The sequence below is a fragment of the Rana temporaria genome, chromosome 9, assembly GCF_905171775.1.
Source record: "Rana temporaria chromosome 9, aRanTem1.1, whole genome shotgun sequence".
In the NCBI taxonomy this organism is placed as follows: domain Eukaryota; kingdom Metazoa; phylum Chordata; class Amphibia; order Anura; family Ranidae; genus Rana; species Rana temporaria.
This window is the reverse complement of record NC_053497.1, coordinates 58813071-58829516: the sequence shown is the minus strand read 5'-3', so window position 1 is coordinate 58829516 and position 16446 is coordinate 58813071. Positions and strand designations below refer to the sequence as shown.

Here is a 16446-nt window from a genome sequence, read left to right as displayed (position 1 = left end):
GAGATTTTCTAGTAACCCCCGCTTCCCTGAGTGCAGCCCCTCCTGGTAAAATTCTTACCTTCCTCCTTGTTTCTGTGATCTTCGCTGTGCGGCCTTGCCTGACACCACATAACCTTTGCAAAGAACCATCCCGGGTAGGTCCCCTTCCTACTATATTCTATGAATGGGTAGGCTACATTCAGTGGGGTGAGGGGCTTACTTACTAATAGTGATGTTGTCCTTTAAGGCCGCCTACACACGATCAGTCCATCCGATGAGAACGGTCCGAAGGACCGTTGTCATCGGTTAACCGATGAAGCTGACTGATGGTCAGTCGTGCCTACACACCATAGGTTAAATAACCGATCCTGTCAGAACGTTCAATGCTTCCAGGCATGCGTCGACTTGATTCTGAGCATGCGCGGGTTTTTAACCAATGCTTTTGCATACTAACAATCGGCTTTGACCTATTGGTTAGGCGTCCATCGGTTCAATTTTAAAGCAAGTTCCTATTTTTTTGACCAAAGGATAACTGACCGATGGGGCCCACACACGATCGGTTTGGACCGATGAAAATGGTCCTTCAGTCCGTTTTCATCGGTTTTGACCGATCGTGTGTACGCGGCCTAAGCCTAACTCCACATTTAAAGTAAATTTTTGATTTGTTTGGGCTAAACTGGCCCAAACAAACTACAGTTGTATGCAAACTGTAACCCCTGACAATTTCCATGATTGTCATTTATAAATATTTGGGTGTTTGGATCAGCAATTTCATTTTGATCTATCAAATAACTGAAGGACACAGTAATATTTTAGTAGTGAAATGAGGTTTATTGGATTAACAGAAAATGTGCAATATGCATCAAAACGAAATTAGAAAGGTGCATAAATTTGGGCACCCTTGTCATTTTGTGGATTTGAATACCTGTAAGTACTTAGCACTGATTCATTGGAACACACAATTGGTTTGGTGAGCTCATTAAAGCGGATGTGCCATGGGGAAAAAAAAATATTAAAAGCCAGCAGCTACAAATACTGCAGCTGCTGACTTTTAATATTAGGACACTTACCTGTCCTGGAGTCCAGCGCCGATCGCTTCAGTTATTTGATAGATCAAAATGAAATTGCTGATCCAAACACCCAAATATTTATAAATGACAATCATGGAAATTGGGGTTCCTAAACTTTTGCATACGACTGTATTTACTGCACTAACAGGTGCGCTTGCTGGGCATGCTGTATTAAAGTGGTTGTACACCCATGACAACCACTTTCGCCTCCATTTAGGCTTACCTGTAGGTGCTGGAAATATCTCCTAAACCTACACGGTTTAGGAGATATTTACGTCTCCGTACAGTGATGTATTCCGCGCAGGAGCACTTTAGAAAGGAAACGCTGTCGTTTCTAGCAGGGTCATGCCGTGACTGGCAGCTCATGCGCGGGAGTGACGCCACGCGACTCCAGACAGTCACAGACCTGGAGTCCATGGCCCCGGAAGGAAGAGGGCTGAAGATAAACACTTCCAGCCAGCTGGGACATCACAGGCTTCGGTTTCAGGTAAGTGACACATAATGGGCTACTATGTGATGCAGGGAAATAAAGAGGAAGTTAAACCCATCATGGTTTACTTCCTCTTTAACTGTATGTAGCTGTGGGTCGAGATCTTCCCATTCCACTCCCGGAATAAAATAGAGTCAGGCTGAGCACTGTTTTACCATTCAGAGGAGGCTTTGTATTCTATGGCTAATGGCAAAGCTTCCTGTGAATGGCTGGGCAGCAATTTTTTCCAGGAGTGAGACAACTTCTCCTCCCACTGAACTGTGTACAGCTGAGGCTACATACAGTTAATACCGTGCACCCAGAATGTTAGTCTGTTTGGGCCAGCTTGGACCAAACTTACTATTTAAAGGCAGATTAAATGTGTAGTTAGGCTTTTAGACAATTTCGACCAACTTGGCATTGCCATTATGGACAGCATTCTTTATAATGTACTTGGCTCATCTCACCTAACAGTATGATTATACAAGACCATAGCTAGTCAGCTTATTAACGTGGTTGTAAACCCAGTAAAAAAAACAACCTGCAAGACAAAGGCATAATGAGCTAGTTTGCATAACATACTAGCTCATTATGAATAACTCACCTTAGATCGAAGCCCCCGCAGCGGTCCCAGTACACAGCTCTGGCCGATGACATCACTCCTGGAGTTACTTACAGGTATCACGGGGTTCGGCGCTGTGATTGCCCGGAGCCGCAATGTTAGTCCCGCGCATGCGCACGGGAGCCCCCGGTAATGACACACTAGCTAAAGCAATGGCACGAACGAGCCATTGCTTCAGTGGGCATGCGCCGATGACGTCGGCACATACTGATACAGGGCATATCTCCTAAACCGTGCAGGTTTAGGAGATATCCAGGGTAGCCACAAGTAAGCCTTATTATAGGCTTACCAGTAGTAAGTGGGTTGTAAGGGTTTACAACCACTTTAAAGTGCTGACAAAACCTGAATTGTCCCTTTTCTATTTTAAATATCAAAAGAAGATTGCATAAATCTTACTTAATGTGCAAAATGAAGGTGTGTTTTGACACTAACTAGAGTGGAATGCCTTGTGCTGTTACTGGGGTCCTTGGATATTGAGAACCGTCTGTTGGAGTTTTGAAACGTGGCATTATGTGAGTTTCAAGTTTTCTTTCACTATGCCATACCTACATTATTATTTTTTTGTTTCAGCTTTTAAATAATTGACACCAGGGTTTTTGTGCTTATATGTGTACATGTAAATAAGGTCGCACAATGATTAAGAATTACTACAGTAGACGTTAATTCTTGTTCCTGTGTCATGTGCAAAACAGACCAAACAGAATAAAGTTTTTCAGTATGACTATTGTAGCTGTGTAATGTTCCTTTTATAATTTAAGCCGAACTGAATGGGCGGCTGCAAAGAGGCTGAGTGGACAGCCGCAGGTTCCAGGAACAGTCTACCTGGGCGGCCACAGGTTCCAAGGACAGCCCTGCTGGGGGGCCGCAAAAGGTTGGGAGAGCAATGTGGGCTTCAGGAACAGCCCAAGATTCGGTGACCCCTGGCAAATCATCATTTGACCCCAGGTTGAGAACCACTGCTCTATGCCCTCATTTCACTACTGCTCTTATAAAATTAATGCATGCTGGGTAAAGGAGAAGTTATGGGGGAGACTGGTTATAACTTTACTGCTTACCAGTATTCTAACTTCCGGTTGATAGCAGTATAAATTGCTTCCTGTGTTCCTTAATGAAATCCAAGAATGATTTTACAGTAAATAGACAAAATGTTTTTTCTTTGCCAATGTATTTTACCAAAAATGGATACCAAATTTGAAATAAGAGTGATGCAGAATGGTCAAATTGATGTTAAGTAACATGATGAATACTGGAACACAATGTCCAAATCTTATATATTACAGATAATCAAGTTGTTAGACCCAAGTCTGGATTCACACCTATGCATTTTGTGCTTTTTGCACTACAGAACGTTTTCCATAGGAAACCATGTTAAATGGGCTGTGGTGCAAATCTGCAAAATACACTAAACCTGCATAGGTGTGAAGCCAGCTAAGAACACTGGGTTAAAGATAAATCCATAAGTTTGGTCCCAGCAGGTGAAGCCAAGGTTTAAAAACAAGACAAGGTAGTAATCTGTTTTTCATAGATATTATGCAAACCAATCAAGAACATGCTTAGCCTAAGCTTAGGAAGTAGCATATTTTAGAACGCGTTTTATATTGTTATAAGCTTATGTAAATAAAACACCAAAGGTGTTAAAGGGTAGAAGCAACAGGGGTAGTTATGGACGAGGGATGAAAAAAAAAAAAAAAAATGGGAGAGGGAACTCCCTATATTTAAGTACGTATATAGAATGAGATAATCAAAAGTAATGCATCATAGCACTATGGACCACAATGAATAACCTGGGGTTGACCTATATAGACATGTTCGTGAGTGCAATCCTCTTTAACTGGAAAGTGTTACAATAGGGCATATGCACTCCTTTGTATACTTCCAAGTCCACCACCCAGTGGATTTAAGAGAGCTGCAGCGCCAAAGATAAGAGAACAATGTTGAGATTTTTTTCTTTTTTGGACTTTAGCTGTGATAGCAGTGCATAGGAGAACAGCGCTGCATTTGGAATGTATGATCAGCTCCACATGCAATAACTTCCGTGATCAGCTTACACTGTACCCTCTTCATAAATCAGTTATAGTTTGATGACAGGCACTAGGGTTGTCCCGATACTTTTTTTTTTTTATTTAAATGTGTCCCCAAATGCAGCCATGTCCCCCCCACATATATCCAGCCGCGTTAATCAGCGTACAGGGAACAATACAGCTTTTGTTTGAATAGCTGTGTTCCCCGCCGCGCTGTGTATAGACCCTCCCCCTTGCTCGGGATTGGACAGATCACCCGTCCAATCCCGAGCAAGGGGGAGTGTATACGCAGCGGGGAACACAGCTATTCAAACGAAAGCTGTAATGTTCCCCGCACACAGATTAACGCGGAAGCGGCTTTGCGGTATGCAGCGGCCGGCGTTGTGGGTAGGAGACAAGTATTTGGCCAGGCATCTGGGACATTTGTACAAGTACTCCCGCAAATACTCGGTATTGGTCCAACCCTAACAGGCACTCAATGCCAAATTACCTTATCCAGCTAAATTTATATAGTTGGACGTAATGAATATCAATGTTTTAGGAGTTGGAGGCCAAAAGCACATCAAGCCTGACAACTATACATTGTAGCTACATAATATAAATCTGTTTGGGGTGGTGTCAACTTGAACTGACCCCTGCAGCAGATCACAGTTGCATTGTGGGAACACCGCTTTTCCGCACTGCATTAATGTGTGAATGGCTCCTTCTAGCGCAGGGATATGCAATTAGCGGACCTCCAGATGTTGCAGAACTACAATTCCCATGAGGCATAGCAAGACTCTGACAGCCACAAGCATGAACCCAGAGGCAGAGGCATGATGGGACTTGTAGTTTTGCAACAGCTGGAGGTCCGCTAATTGCATATCCCTGTATCTAGCGGAAAGCATTTTTTAATGTTGCCATTTGACAGAAGGCCACAGACTAGTAATGTTATTTTACAGTGCAGAAAAACATAGAAATGTTATTCCACATTTAGTCCAGTTTTAAAATACAGAAGCAACCAAAACAGAAATGCATCATTGCTGCATTTGCATAAAAAGAAAAAAAAAAAGAAAAAAAAACACGAGTAGACACAAGAACGTATAAACCAGATTTAATTTCTTTTAAGGGAAATTTATGCTGCTGGCTTGGTAGCCTCTTTCTGGAGTTTCTTCATTTCATGTCGGATTATCTTGTTCCTCTGAAAGACCAAAACGTAAGCTATTAGTATTACATTCAGGATGCACAAAATAAAAATAAAAAAAAATCACTTAATGGTGCACTGGTTGCTTGAAACAAGTGGAAAGCAATACACTTTAAAGCTTAGATCTTTGACCCTTGTGTCACTAGGGTTCTATGGTTTATTCCAATGTTCAATTATGAACTGATTTTGCCCAGCCTTTGATATTCAATTGAAACTAGTGTATGCATTCTGCATCTGTTCCCAGCATTAAACATTTCGTTGTTGGGGATATGCAGGCCAAGCTTACCATTTTCTTTGCTTTCATGACTTTGTAACGATCAAAATCTGTCATCTTTGCTTTCTGGAACACAACAAAAATGGAATTAGTCATACTACACACTTCAAAAGTATGAAATTCAGTCTCAGAGTGAACAGGTACATCCAGTAAACATACATGAATGACCTGTCAGCCCTCATCTGTCAGCACAGCTAAAGAAACTGTTGCACACTTGCTCATATCCCCTCATTGCACGCTATATAGCCCCCCCCCCCCCCTGGGACAGGAGCAAAAACACAATGTGCACTTTGTAAAAAATATAGAAAGCTGAAGACAGCAGATATACATGTTAAAAAAAAAAAATCTATGTTGGGAGATTTGTTTCATCTATGTATCTGAGGTTGTTCACTTCACTGGGTATATGTGAGGGAAACCAACATGCCGTGCGCGTTTCCCACATTGCATTTAAAAATCTTTGCACTTGCAATCTGCAGAGGGTGTTAGTGTTCCCTTAAGAGCCCCCCAAAAGAGCGTTTACCTGCACCAGCTTGCATTACACAGTAGTACCATGCGATCCAGTTGTGCATTTTGTAAAGGAATGCGTTCACAACTTTTGAATGAATGAATGAATGAAAAAACTTATATAGCGCGGCACATGCGAACTGAATCGCCTCTGGGCGCTTGTTGTTTGTGTCTCATGCCTTTCAGAAAAGCAGGGTCTTGATCTGCCTTCTGAAAGACAGGTGGTTTTGCTCCAACCGAATGCTGGTTGGTAAAGCATTCCAAAGCCTGGGGCCCTGGAAAGCAAACCTTCTTTCTCCTTTGGACTTGTATTTGGTTTTAGGAACCTTGACCAGATTTTGGTCGGTGGATCGCAGAATGCGGTTGCAATTGTGCGGTTTGATCTTGTCGCATAGATATCTAGGAGCCTTCCCATGGATGCACTTATGTGTCAGGCAGAGTGCTTTGAATGCAATTCTGTCTTTCACTGGCAGCCAGTGAAGGGATCTCAGTGAAGGTGAGATTGATTCCCAAGATTTTTTCCCAGTCACCAGTCTAGCTGCCGTATTCTGTACGACTTGAAGACGAGCGATTTGGTACTTGGGTAGCCCGAGGTAAAGGGCATTTGCATAGTCCAGTCTGGAATTCACGATAGATCCCACCACGACTGCTACGTCTTCTTTGGGGATAAATGGAATAAGTCTGCATAGTAGGCGCATCAAATGGTGCGCCCCGCTGACTACTGACCCTATTTGTGCGTCCATTGTCATAAAGGTGTCAAACGTGACTCCCAGGCTTTTGACTTTGGAGCTAGGGGCGATGATTTGTCCCAGGATGGGAGACGGTGTCCAGTTTGTTGTCAGTGGTTTCTTCCGACTGGCATCGAAGATAAAGAGTTCTGTTTTAGCACTATTGAGTTTGAGATAACTCTTAGTCATCCAGTTTTCTATTGAAGAGAGACATTTCTCTAATCTGAGATGATGATCCTTTTTATGGCAGATGCGAAAGTACAACTGCGTGTCGTCTGCATAAGAGTGATAAAGTAGTTCATGGCTACTGATAATATCAAAGAGCGGACGAAGATAGATATTAAACAGCACTGGTGATAGGGGGGATCCTTGGGGGACCCCACATGGCACCGTGCGTTTTTCTGATGTGAAGGATCCCAGTTTCACTGTTTGTGATCGGTTTCCAAGAAAAGAGGAGAACCATGGTAAGGCATCTTCTGAGACTCCGGCGACTTCTGTTAGTCGTCTCAGTAGCAATTTGTGGTCTACTGTGTCAAAAGCTGCGCTTAGGTCCAGCAGAACCAGGAGACAGGATTCTCCTTCGTCTGCGGCCTCGAGCGCATCGTCCCATATTTTCAGTAAGGCCGTTTCTGTCCCGTGACCGGGACGGAACCCGGATTGAAATGGATCGAGTAGGTTGTGGGTGTCCAGATGCTGTTGCAGCTGATTTACCACCACTTTCTCCATTATCTTGGACAGAGCATTTAGACCTGTTATGGGACGGCGGTGAGTTGGGTCCATAGGATCCAAATTAGGTTTTTTCAAGATCGGCAGGATTGTGCCCTCTTTCAGCAGGGAAGGCACTATGCCTTCCTTAAATGACTGATTTATAAGCTGCGTGATCGGAGGCGCCAGGATGTCGGCACATTCCTTCAGTAGCTTGGTGGGAATGATGTCATTCGGTGCTGTGCTGTTGCGCAGCACACCAATGAATTTTTTTATTGTATCGATGGAGATGGGTTCCAAAGTGAACTTAGTTGATTGTAGAGGCGTTCCGTCGTTGTTTTGATTGAAGACGGGGCTGAGTGGAGTATTGTTTTGCCGAATACTTACCCGAATTTTTTCAATTTTGTTGATGAAGAAATCCGATAGTTCATTGCAGAACTCTTGGGTGTCTGAAGTGGGGACTTCTAGACATCCCGGATTCATGGTCTGGGTGACCATCCTGAAGAGTTCGCGTGGGCGATTTATTGCGCTGTTAATCACCCTGGAGAAGTGAAGTTTTTTGGCTTCGAAAATTTCCTTGTGATAGCGCGTTGTAACTGCTTTGTAGAAGTTGAGGTGGTCTTCTGACGGACTTCTTTTCCAGGCGGCTTCCGCCCTTCTGCGCTCTTGCTTCAATAGCGACAGCTGGTTATTGAACCAGCTGGACTTGTTTGCCCGGCTGCGGAGTTTGCGCTTTGGTGCTGCTAAGTCGGCTGACTGTAGCAGAGCTGCATTAATGGCATCCAAAGTATCTGAGGCTGCTAGCTGAGGAGGAATAGCCCCAATTCGGTTTCCCAGGGTAGATCTGAAGAGTTCCGAGTGGAGCTTCCTCTGAGATCTAGCCCAGTGTATTGTCCCTGGCTTGGGTACTTTCCTGACTAATGGAGTTCCGGGGATAATGAAGCTAATTGCATGGTGGTCTGTCCATGGCAAAGGTTCATTTCCCAAAATGTTTATTTTCAGATTTTGTCTGAAAATTAGGTCGAGTGTGTGACCTGAAGCATGCGTTGGTCCGCGTATAAGTTGTTGAAGTCCTAATCCTTCCAGGTGGTTGATGCAGGCATCCGCGATGGGATCCTGTGAGGAGTTAGCCCACAAGTTGAAATCCCCGAGCAGCAAAAGATGATTGCTGCTAAGGGAGTAGGTGGAAATGAACTCCGTTAATGCTGATATCAACTGCGATTTGGGCCCAGGGGGCCTATAGCAGAGGAGAATATGAACGGTCTCCTGAGAATGAGCTTGAAGTTGAAGGGTAAGGGTTTCCATAAAAGGTAGAGGATTTTGAAGGACCGGTTTAGTGATTGCAATATGCGACTTATGAATCACCGCCAGGCCTCCTCCCCTTTGCCCTATTCTATTTTCCGTTAAGATGCGATAGTTTGCTGGCACCAGTTCTCCGAGAATGGTGTTGCAATCGTCCGACAGCCAACTTTCCGTAATAAAGAGGCAGTCTAGATCGTATTGTAGTAAGAAATCATGGATTTCTGATCGGTGTTTAACTGCTGATCTAGTGTTAAGCAAAGCACATGATATGTGCTTGAGCTGTGGTGAATGATTGAAATTTTTGATGATCGATCGATGATCGAACCTCAAAAGTTGATCTGATTTTAAGGCTATTGTGGTGGCGGCAGGTAATGTAGTTGCGAATTGTCTCAGACCCCAAATGGTTTCTGCAGAGTATCGCAACTTAACCATTGTTGCCAGTCACCGAGGGCTGGAGTGCGGGCGTAGGGTGAGAGAGGATTCGAGAATCCTAGCTCAGGGGAATAGGGTTTTATTTTTGGTCCAGAGGAAGGCAAAAAAACCCTGGGCAAGCTGACCAATGTGCTGCAGCAGGGAAAAAAATTCCTTCCTGATCCCTGAAGGCGATCGGCTCAAAAGACTGACGGCTAATGGAGGGGAAAAAAGGGGGGGGGGATGCTGGGTGTCACTGCTGCTGGGGTATACCAAAATAATGGCCGCCAGGCAAAGCACAGGACCCGGGCTGGGGGGGGGGACTGTCAGCTTGGTAAAAATGATATTTACCGATGAATTTGTTGAACAGGGGGCCTGTGGGGGTGAATAACCAGAGCAAACTGTGCTTAGGAATTTAGTGTAGGGAGAAAAGGACGGCGCGCCGGTAGGCCGCGGACTTTCCTAAGGTGCGGCGGCCGCGAGAAGGAGCAGGCTGGCGCGGGGGTGCAAGAGCACCAAAAAACGCCGGAAATACACCCGGGGGGGTGACTTGGGACTACCACAAAGCGGGTGGCCGTGCGGGCGATAGATGCCGGCAAGAAATAGTATAGAAAGCCGCAGTGTGGGGTCTGTGTGACGGCTGCCCTGATAAGGACGGCCGTCAGTGGATCCCCAAGATGACAGGCCCTGAGAGGCAGGGTCTTACCTGCGGAAGAGAGGAGTCCTCGTGGAGAGCGAGATGCTGGTTCCTGGGTCCAGGGAGCTTGTTTCCTGGAGCGTCTAGCCTAGCAGCTGCCTAGCCTCTGACTGCCAGGTCTGGGTGGAAGCAGGCTCGTATGCGGAAGGTCCGAAGCGCCCTACTCCACCGCTGACACTGACTGACTGATCTGGTCTAGCACAATTTCTGCCAATTCAACTGAATAGGCTAAAGATGCACTGCACCAGAATCACATTTGAAGAGCACAGAACACATTGCCTGTTCCTGTACAATTCATGGTGTGAACTGGGCCCCTTGAAACACTGTTCCACAAGACCTCTGGAATGATAAACATCTATCCTTCCAATGTGAATTATAAAAACATGAGTTACCCTATCTCTAGCGTCAATCCTCTTTGCCCAGTTAGTAGCAGTCCATTTCTCTTCGATCTTCTCCTTCTCCCAGGCTTTACGGACATATTTCTGACGAGCACTAGAAAAGGAAAAAAATTAAATCAAATGTTAAGCAAGCGTTATACTGCATGCCAGAATACAATTTTAGACTATATAGGATTCACTGCTATTTAACTGAAAAAATTAAGTTTCAGCACAGCTTGCCAATATTTAGTTTAACAAAACACATAAATGTTATCATTAGGGGGGCGATCTGCCTTCACTTTGTCAACAAAACAGAAATAAGAGTAGATCTCCCCTAAGTGCCAGTTTACACTACCGCGACTTGGGATCCGACTTGTGTAATGCATTAATGTGGTAGTAAACGCTTTAATACCACTTTTACCTACAGGTAAGCCTATAATAAGGCTTACCTGTAGGTATAAAGGATATCTCCTAAACCTGAACGGTTTAGGAGACATTCCCCTCGCAATGCGCCGCTGAGAGCAGCAGGGATCAGCGGCTAAAGGCCCGGCAGCCGCCGGACCTTGCCAGAATGAAGTCTCCCGCGCACATGCGTGGGAGTGACATCGCCGCTCCAGCCAATCACAGCGCTGGAGCGGCGATACCTGGAAGACACGGCGAGGCAAGATGACATCTCTCGGCGTGGACCAAGCAAGTTCTCCACACCTCGTTCCAAGGTATTTCATAACGAGCTAGTATGCAGTGCATACTAGCTCATTATGCCTTTTAGGTGTAAAAAAAAAAAAAAACCTCTGCCTTTACAACCACTAACTTTCTATAGCAGGATTGGCAAGCCCATACAATTGCCTTCCCTGTTAAAAGTACTGCTCAATATAGTTGCATAGCCACGAATGATAGGAACTACATCATGCAGCGGGGGACCAGGCATTTAACGAATTCAAAGTGTCATTAACCAGTAGCACCTGAGGATCTGCAATACAGTAAAGTTTTAGGACATTGCCTACTAGAAAAGGTAAGCATCTTTTTTCAAGATTGTTTAGTTTTGCCAATGTTCTTTTTACAGGGTGGTTTTAGTTTCATTAGTATTTTAACATGTAATTACCTGTGGGGGAACTTCAGAACAAAGTCTGTAAGCTGCATGCACTTGAATGGCATGGCTTGCCTTCTTACGCCACTGCAGGGACCATCGATAAGAGCCTGTAGATACATAGAGATAAACACAATTTAAACAAGCTATATACAGCATGCTCTTGTGACATTATTGCTCCGACATTGAGAATGGATTTATTCAAGCCTGTCTGGCTGCTTTTGCATCTTGAGGAGAGTCAGAAGAGAGGAGGGGGGGGGGGGAGCCTTAACTGGCTATTTTTACTGCCCAACTACAAGTGTAAACAAGCCCAAAGTGAAATTTATTAGGTCAGTGGCTCTTATAACCCAAGGACTCCCAGTAAAAGCATTAGATAACAGCAGGTAAAAAATTCCCACAGTGGTCAGAAAGCAGCAATAGTTTTGCATTTACACATGAATGGACAAAAAAAAAAAAAAAAAAATTAACTGTTTACCACACCACTGAAAATGCTTAGTATGTAGGGGGGGGTGTTTAGAAAATGAATCTTAAAGCGGAGATACACCCGGGGGAAGATGATAAATAAGTCAGCAGCTACCACCACCATTCCAGGTAAGGGAACCTGGCAGTGAAGCCTTTTGGCCCTACTGTGCTTTGAGTTCCGATTGGCCCGTGAGCGGAGGCTGAACTGCGAGGACGGAGCCGTGACCCCATCTCCCGGAAGGGAACCTGTCAAACACAGGTCCCCTCCCCCCTGAAAGGTGCCAAATGTGAAACCAGAGTGGGGGTGGGGGAAGCAATTAAGTGGAAGTTCCACTTTTGGGGGGAATTCAGCTTTAAGGTGCAACTGGGAAACAGGCTTCCAACACTCGTGGAAGTGTAAGTTGCTGGAGACCCGGATGAAAGCTGTCTGAACAGAGAAAAAGATGGGCAACCAAGGCCACCACTAGAGGAGGCAGTACACCGTCTTTTGCAGGGCCCCACAAGTTAGTTTGGGTTTATTTACATTATCTTAACCCAACAGTCACATTAAACCCAAAACAAAATTATATTGCAGCGTACCAATTCTTGCGATGGCTGTATTCATTTTTAGGCTCTCCTTGCTTTATTTTCATCTGCTAATCTGGCCAGCAAGTCTGTTTTTCCAAATTACAGGGATAAAACAAACCATTCAACACTGGCGGAAGGTGCTTAAAGTGATTGTAAGCCTTAGTTTTTGTTGCGCTCCTGAGTCCAGCATTCGGCATCCATAGACACGAATGACAAACTCAGCCCCACATACTTGGATTTGATTGACAGCAGCGGGAGCCAATGGCTGCGCTGCTATCAATCTATCCAATCAAGAGCCAGGACCCCCATGCAGAGGAACATACGGGGCCCAAGCAAGTAAAAAACGGGAGGGCTGGGGGGACTGCCAGAAGTTTTCCCCTTAATGCATAGGATGCATTAAGGTGAAAAAACAAGGGTTTACAACCCCTATTAAAAATGGCCAGCTTTCATTTTTGTAAAACACTAAAAAAGAAACCGCCTTTATAATATTAGCTGGAGTTTGGCTTGTTTGTTAGTGTATTTAAACCTGCTAGTACATATTGCACTCCCCTACTCCAGACTGACAATGCTACAGTTCCACCCCCAGTGCTCATTCATCCAGAGTGAAGGCACCAAGTGTAATTACTAGTAATACTAGGTGTATTACTGGACAAATCACCAGGTAAAAAACAGAGGGGGGGGGAGCTTAAAAAAAAAAAAAAAAAAAACACTATGAAGCCACAACATACATTGGTTGGTAAGCTACAACATAATACATTTAGTTTTGGGATCAATACCGCTTTCATACACTTATAGCAAAAATCTCAGCAACAAACTATGTTCTAAGCATTTCTAATACTTACTCTATTTTGGTCAATGATATCAACAATTGCCACAAGTTTACCAGCATGAGGACCAAAAGAGAGATAGGCAACACGGCCAATTTGCACATAGCGTTTGAACACCTGAAAAAGAATAAGAGGGAGAATAAAAGTCAGACCGGCTTGCTAGACAAGTGTTTTATTTTTAAACTTTAAAAACTCTGCAGAATTTAAAGGGGTTGTAAAGGCAGGTTTTGTATCATGCATTGTGCAGCAGCTCCCTTCATACTTACCCGGGCCCCCATCTCCATCCAGCGATGTTGCACAAAAGACCTGGATGTCTGGTACTTTCCCTCCTCATTGGCTGAGACAGCAGCCAATGAGGAGGGAGAGACCATAAGTACAACATCGCTGGATTAAGATGATCTCAGGTAAGTATTAGGGGGTCTGCTGCACACAAAAGGCTTTTTATCTTAAAGAAACACTAAAGGCAGATTTTTTTTTTTTAAATAACAAACATGTTATACTTACCTTCACTGTGCAGCTCGTTTTGCACAGAGTGGCCCCGATCCGTGTCTTCTGGGGTCCCTCGGCGGCCGTCTCGGCTCCTCCTCGCAAAAGCTTTCTACCTTCATGCGAGCGAGCATGGTGGAAAGCTTTTGCGAGCGCGCTCCCGTGGTACATCGGCGGCCATAGCCGCCGACTGCATCACTCGGCCCCGCGTCATCTGCTGTGATTGACAGCAGCGCCAGCCAATGGCTGCGCTGCTATCAATGCGCCCAGCCAATCAACGGCCGGCCTGGGAACCAAACAGAATGACAAGCACGCACCCGGGACTTTCGAACGGCGAGGTAAGTAAAAGTGATTGCAAGGCTGGAGTCACACCTATGCATTTTTCGTGCGTCTTGCATTTTACAGATTTACACTACAGTCCATTAACAAGGATTCCTATGGAACATGTTCTGTAGAGAAAATCTGCAAAATGCACTAAAAAAAAAAAATGCATAGGTGTGAATCCAGCCTAAAGTCTTTGCTGCTCCTGGCCCCTCCCTCCTGTCAAGTGCCCCCACAGCAAGAAGCTTGCCATGGGGGCACCTGAGCCAAGCTACAGCTGTGTGTCCATTCAGACAAGAAGCTGCCAGTTGGTACCGTCTGATTGACATCCATGCAAGCCAAAAGTTCTGCTGCAGTGTCTCAGCCAATCAGGAGGGAAGTCACGTATGGCAGAGGGGGCTCGGTAAGTATTAGGGGGGCACACTTTCTCATAAAGCAAAAAAAAAATTTACAACTTTACTGAACTCCAGGTATGATGATTATTACAGTTACCTTGGTGCAGCTTGTCACAATGTTAGTCTACATACCTGAGGGACTGCCAGGGAAGCCGACAATCACTACTACATAGCAAGAAGTTGCTTGTATTTGGGGTGTAACATGTTGCAAAAAACTAATAGGAACCTCTCTACTAGGGGAATATTTTTTGTACATGCCTGGAGTGGGGCTTTACATGGATGCTCTGCGATCCGCAGGATAAGGTAGGTACGCCCACCACTTACCCTAATGGGCACCTCTGGCCCCTGAATGTGGCAGAATACTACTCACCAGCAAATGATCAGAGAAATCCATCTCACTGGTCCAGGCTGAGAAGGGGCCATGTCATGGAAAGAATGGAGGGGCGACTTAGTGCTCTTGTCTTTGCCAAAGCTGTCAACAGCCATTGGGTGTCTCAGGGGTCACATGACCCCCGGGACTAAGGACCTGATCACACCTGAATGTGGTGTGGGAACAACTTAAACATATCGCCCTTGTGAGGTGCAGACTGGTGCACCCCAAACATCTCACAGAACATATGCAGCCATCAAACCCCATATCATGCAGTACCGTGTGATCTGGTGGGGAGAGATCTGGAAAGGTACCTGCACTACCATTTGCACATTCTGAGAGATTAGGCAGCCCATTAAAATCAATAGGGGAGCTAAAAGCCAGAACTCACAGGAGCATATAATGGTAGAGATGTGTGTGGAGGAGTAGGCCTCGCCATGTGAGACACACAGGAGAGGCCCGCGCACTGCCAGCACATGAACACACACGCCGGGCTCCCTCAGGCCTGAGCTCCGCTCTCCATGCCGCCCCGGCCTCCCCTCACTACTCCCCTCCTATTCACACCTAGAGCCTTCCAACACCGCACCACACACAGCCCGGCCCCTGCCCGCTCTCCGGGGCTCATTCCCCCACATTTCCTCCCTCCAGGGAGCACACGGCGGCCTCGGCCTTTCAGAGCACAAGCACAGACTTCTTACCATGATGGCGGCGGATGGCAGAAAGGAGGGAGCAAGGGAGCGCTTTCCGGATATCCCTTAGTCTTCGACCAATGAAAAAAAAGAGCATAGGCTTCGTCAAGGCTCTTGGTAACAGGAAGGCAGAATAAGGAAACGTGATAGAAGAGAAAAACGATTGGTTGGTCCTCCCACCAATACAGATTCTCCACTCACTACTCATTCTGCCAATAGTGTGACAAATCCTGCGCACAATCCCGAGGCGCATTACCATTAGTCCACATGATTTATAGCTTCTATTGGCTTTGAATTGGGATTGTAGGAATAATGCATCTGTAGTCACCAACCCATGTGTTCAATATGCCACACATGGGGACATGGATTTTAACCACTTAAGGACCAGAAGGATTTCCCCCCTTAATGACCAGGCCATTTTTTGCAATACGACACTACATCACTTAACTGACAATTGCGCGGTCATGCGACGCTGTACCCAAACAAAATTGACATCCTTTTCTCCCCCACAAATAGATCTTTCTTTTGGAGGTATTGGATCACCTCTGCAGTTTTTAATTTTTGCGCTACAAAAAAAACGACTAAAAATAAATATTTTATAATTTTTGCTATAATAAATATCCCCCCCCCAAAAAAACGAATTTCTTCATCAGTTTAGGCTGATGTTTATTCTTCTACATATTTTTGGTAAAAAAAAACCAACGCAATGGCGATGACGTCACTCCTGCGCGTGCGCGCGGGAGATTTAAATTCGGCAAGGTCCGGCGGCTGCCGGTCCTTTCGCCGTGGATTCCCCCCTGCGCATGCGCCGCTGCAATCAGGCCGTACAGGTTTAGGAGATATTCTTTATACCTACAGGTAAGCCTTATTATAGGCTTACCTGTAGGTAAAAGTGAAAAA

At 45.2% G+C, this 16446-nt stretch overlaps 1 protein-coding gene across 1 annotated transcript; it reads right to left on the bottom strand.

Annotated features, from left to right (window-relative positions):
- Positions 1-5238: 5238 nt before the first annotated feature.
- On the bottom strand, positions 5239-15651 carry RPL14 (ribosomal protein L14). Its single transcript, XM_040323602.1, has 6 exons — positions 15556-15651; positions 13301-13402; positions 11445-11539; positions 10358-10457; positions 5631-5684; positions 5239-5341 (listed from the first exon to the last, which is right to left on the bottom strand). Exons 1-6 carry the CDS (start codon positions 15556-15558, stop codon positions 5276-5278), a joined length of 420 nt encoding a protein of 139 aa, XP_040179536.1. The 5' UTR covers positions 15559-15651; the 3' UTR covers positions 5239-5275.
- Positions 15652-16446: the final 795 nt, after the last annotated feature.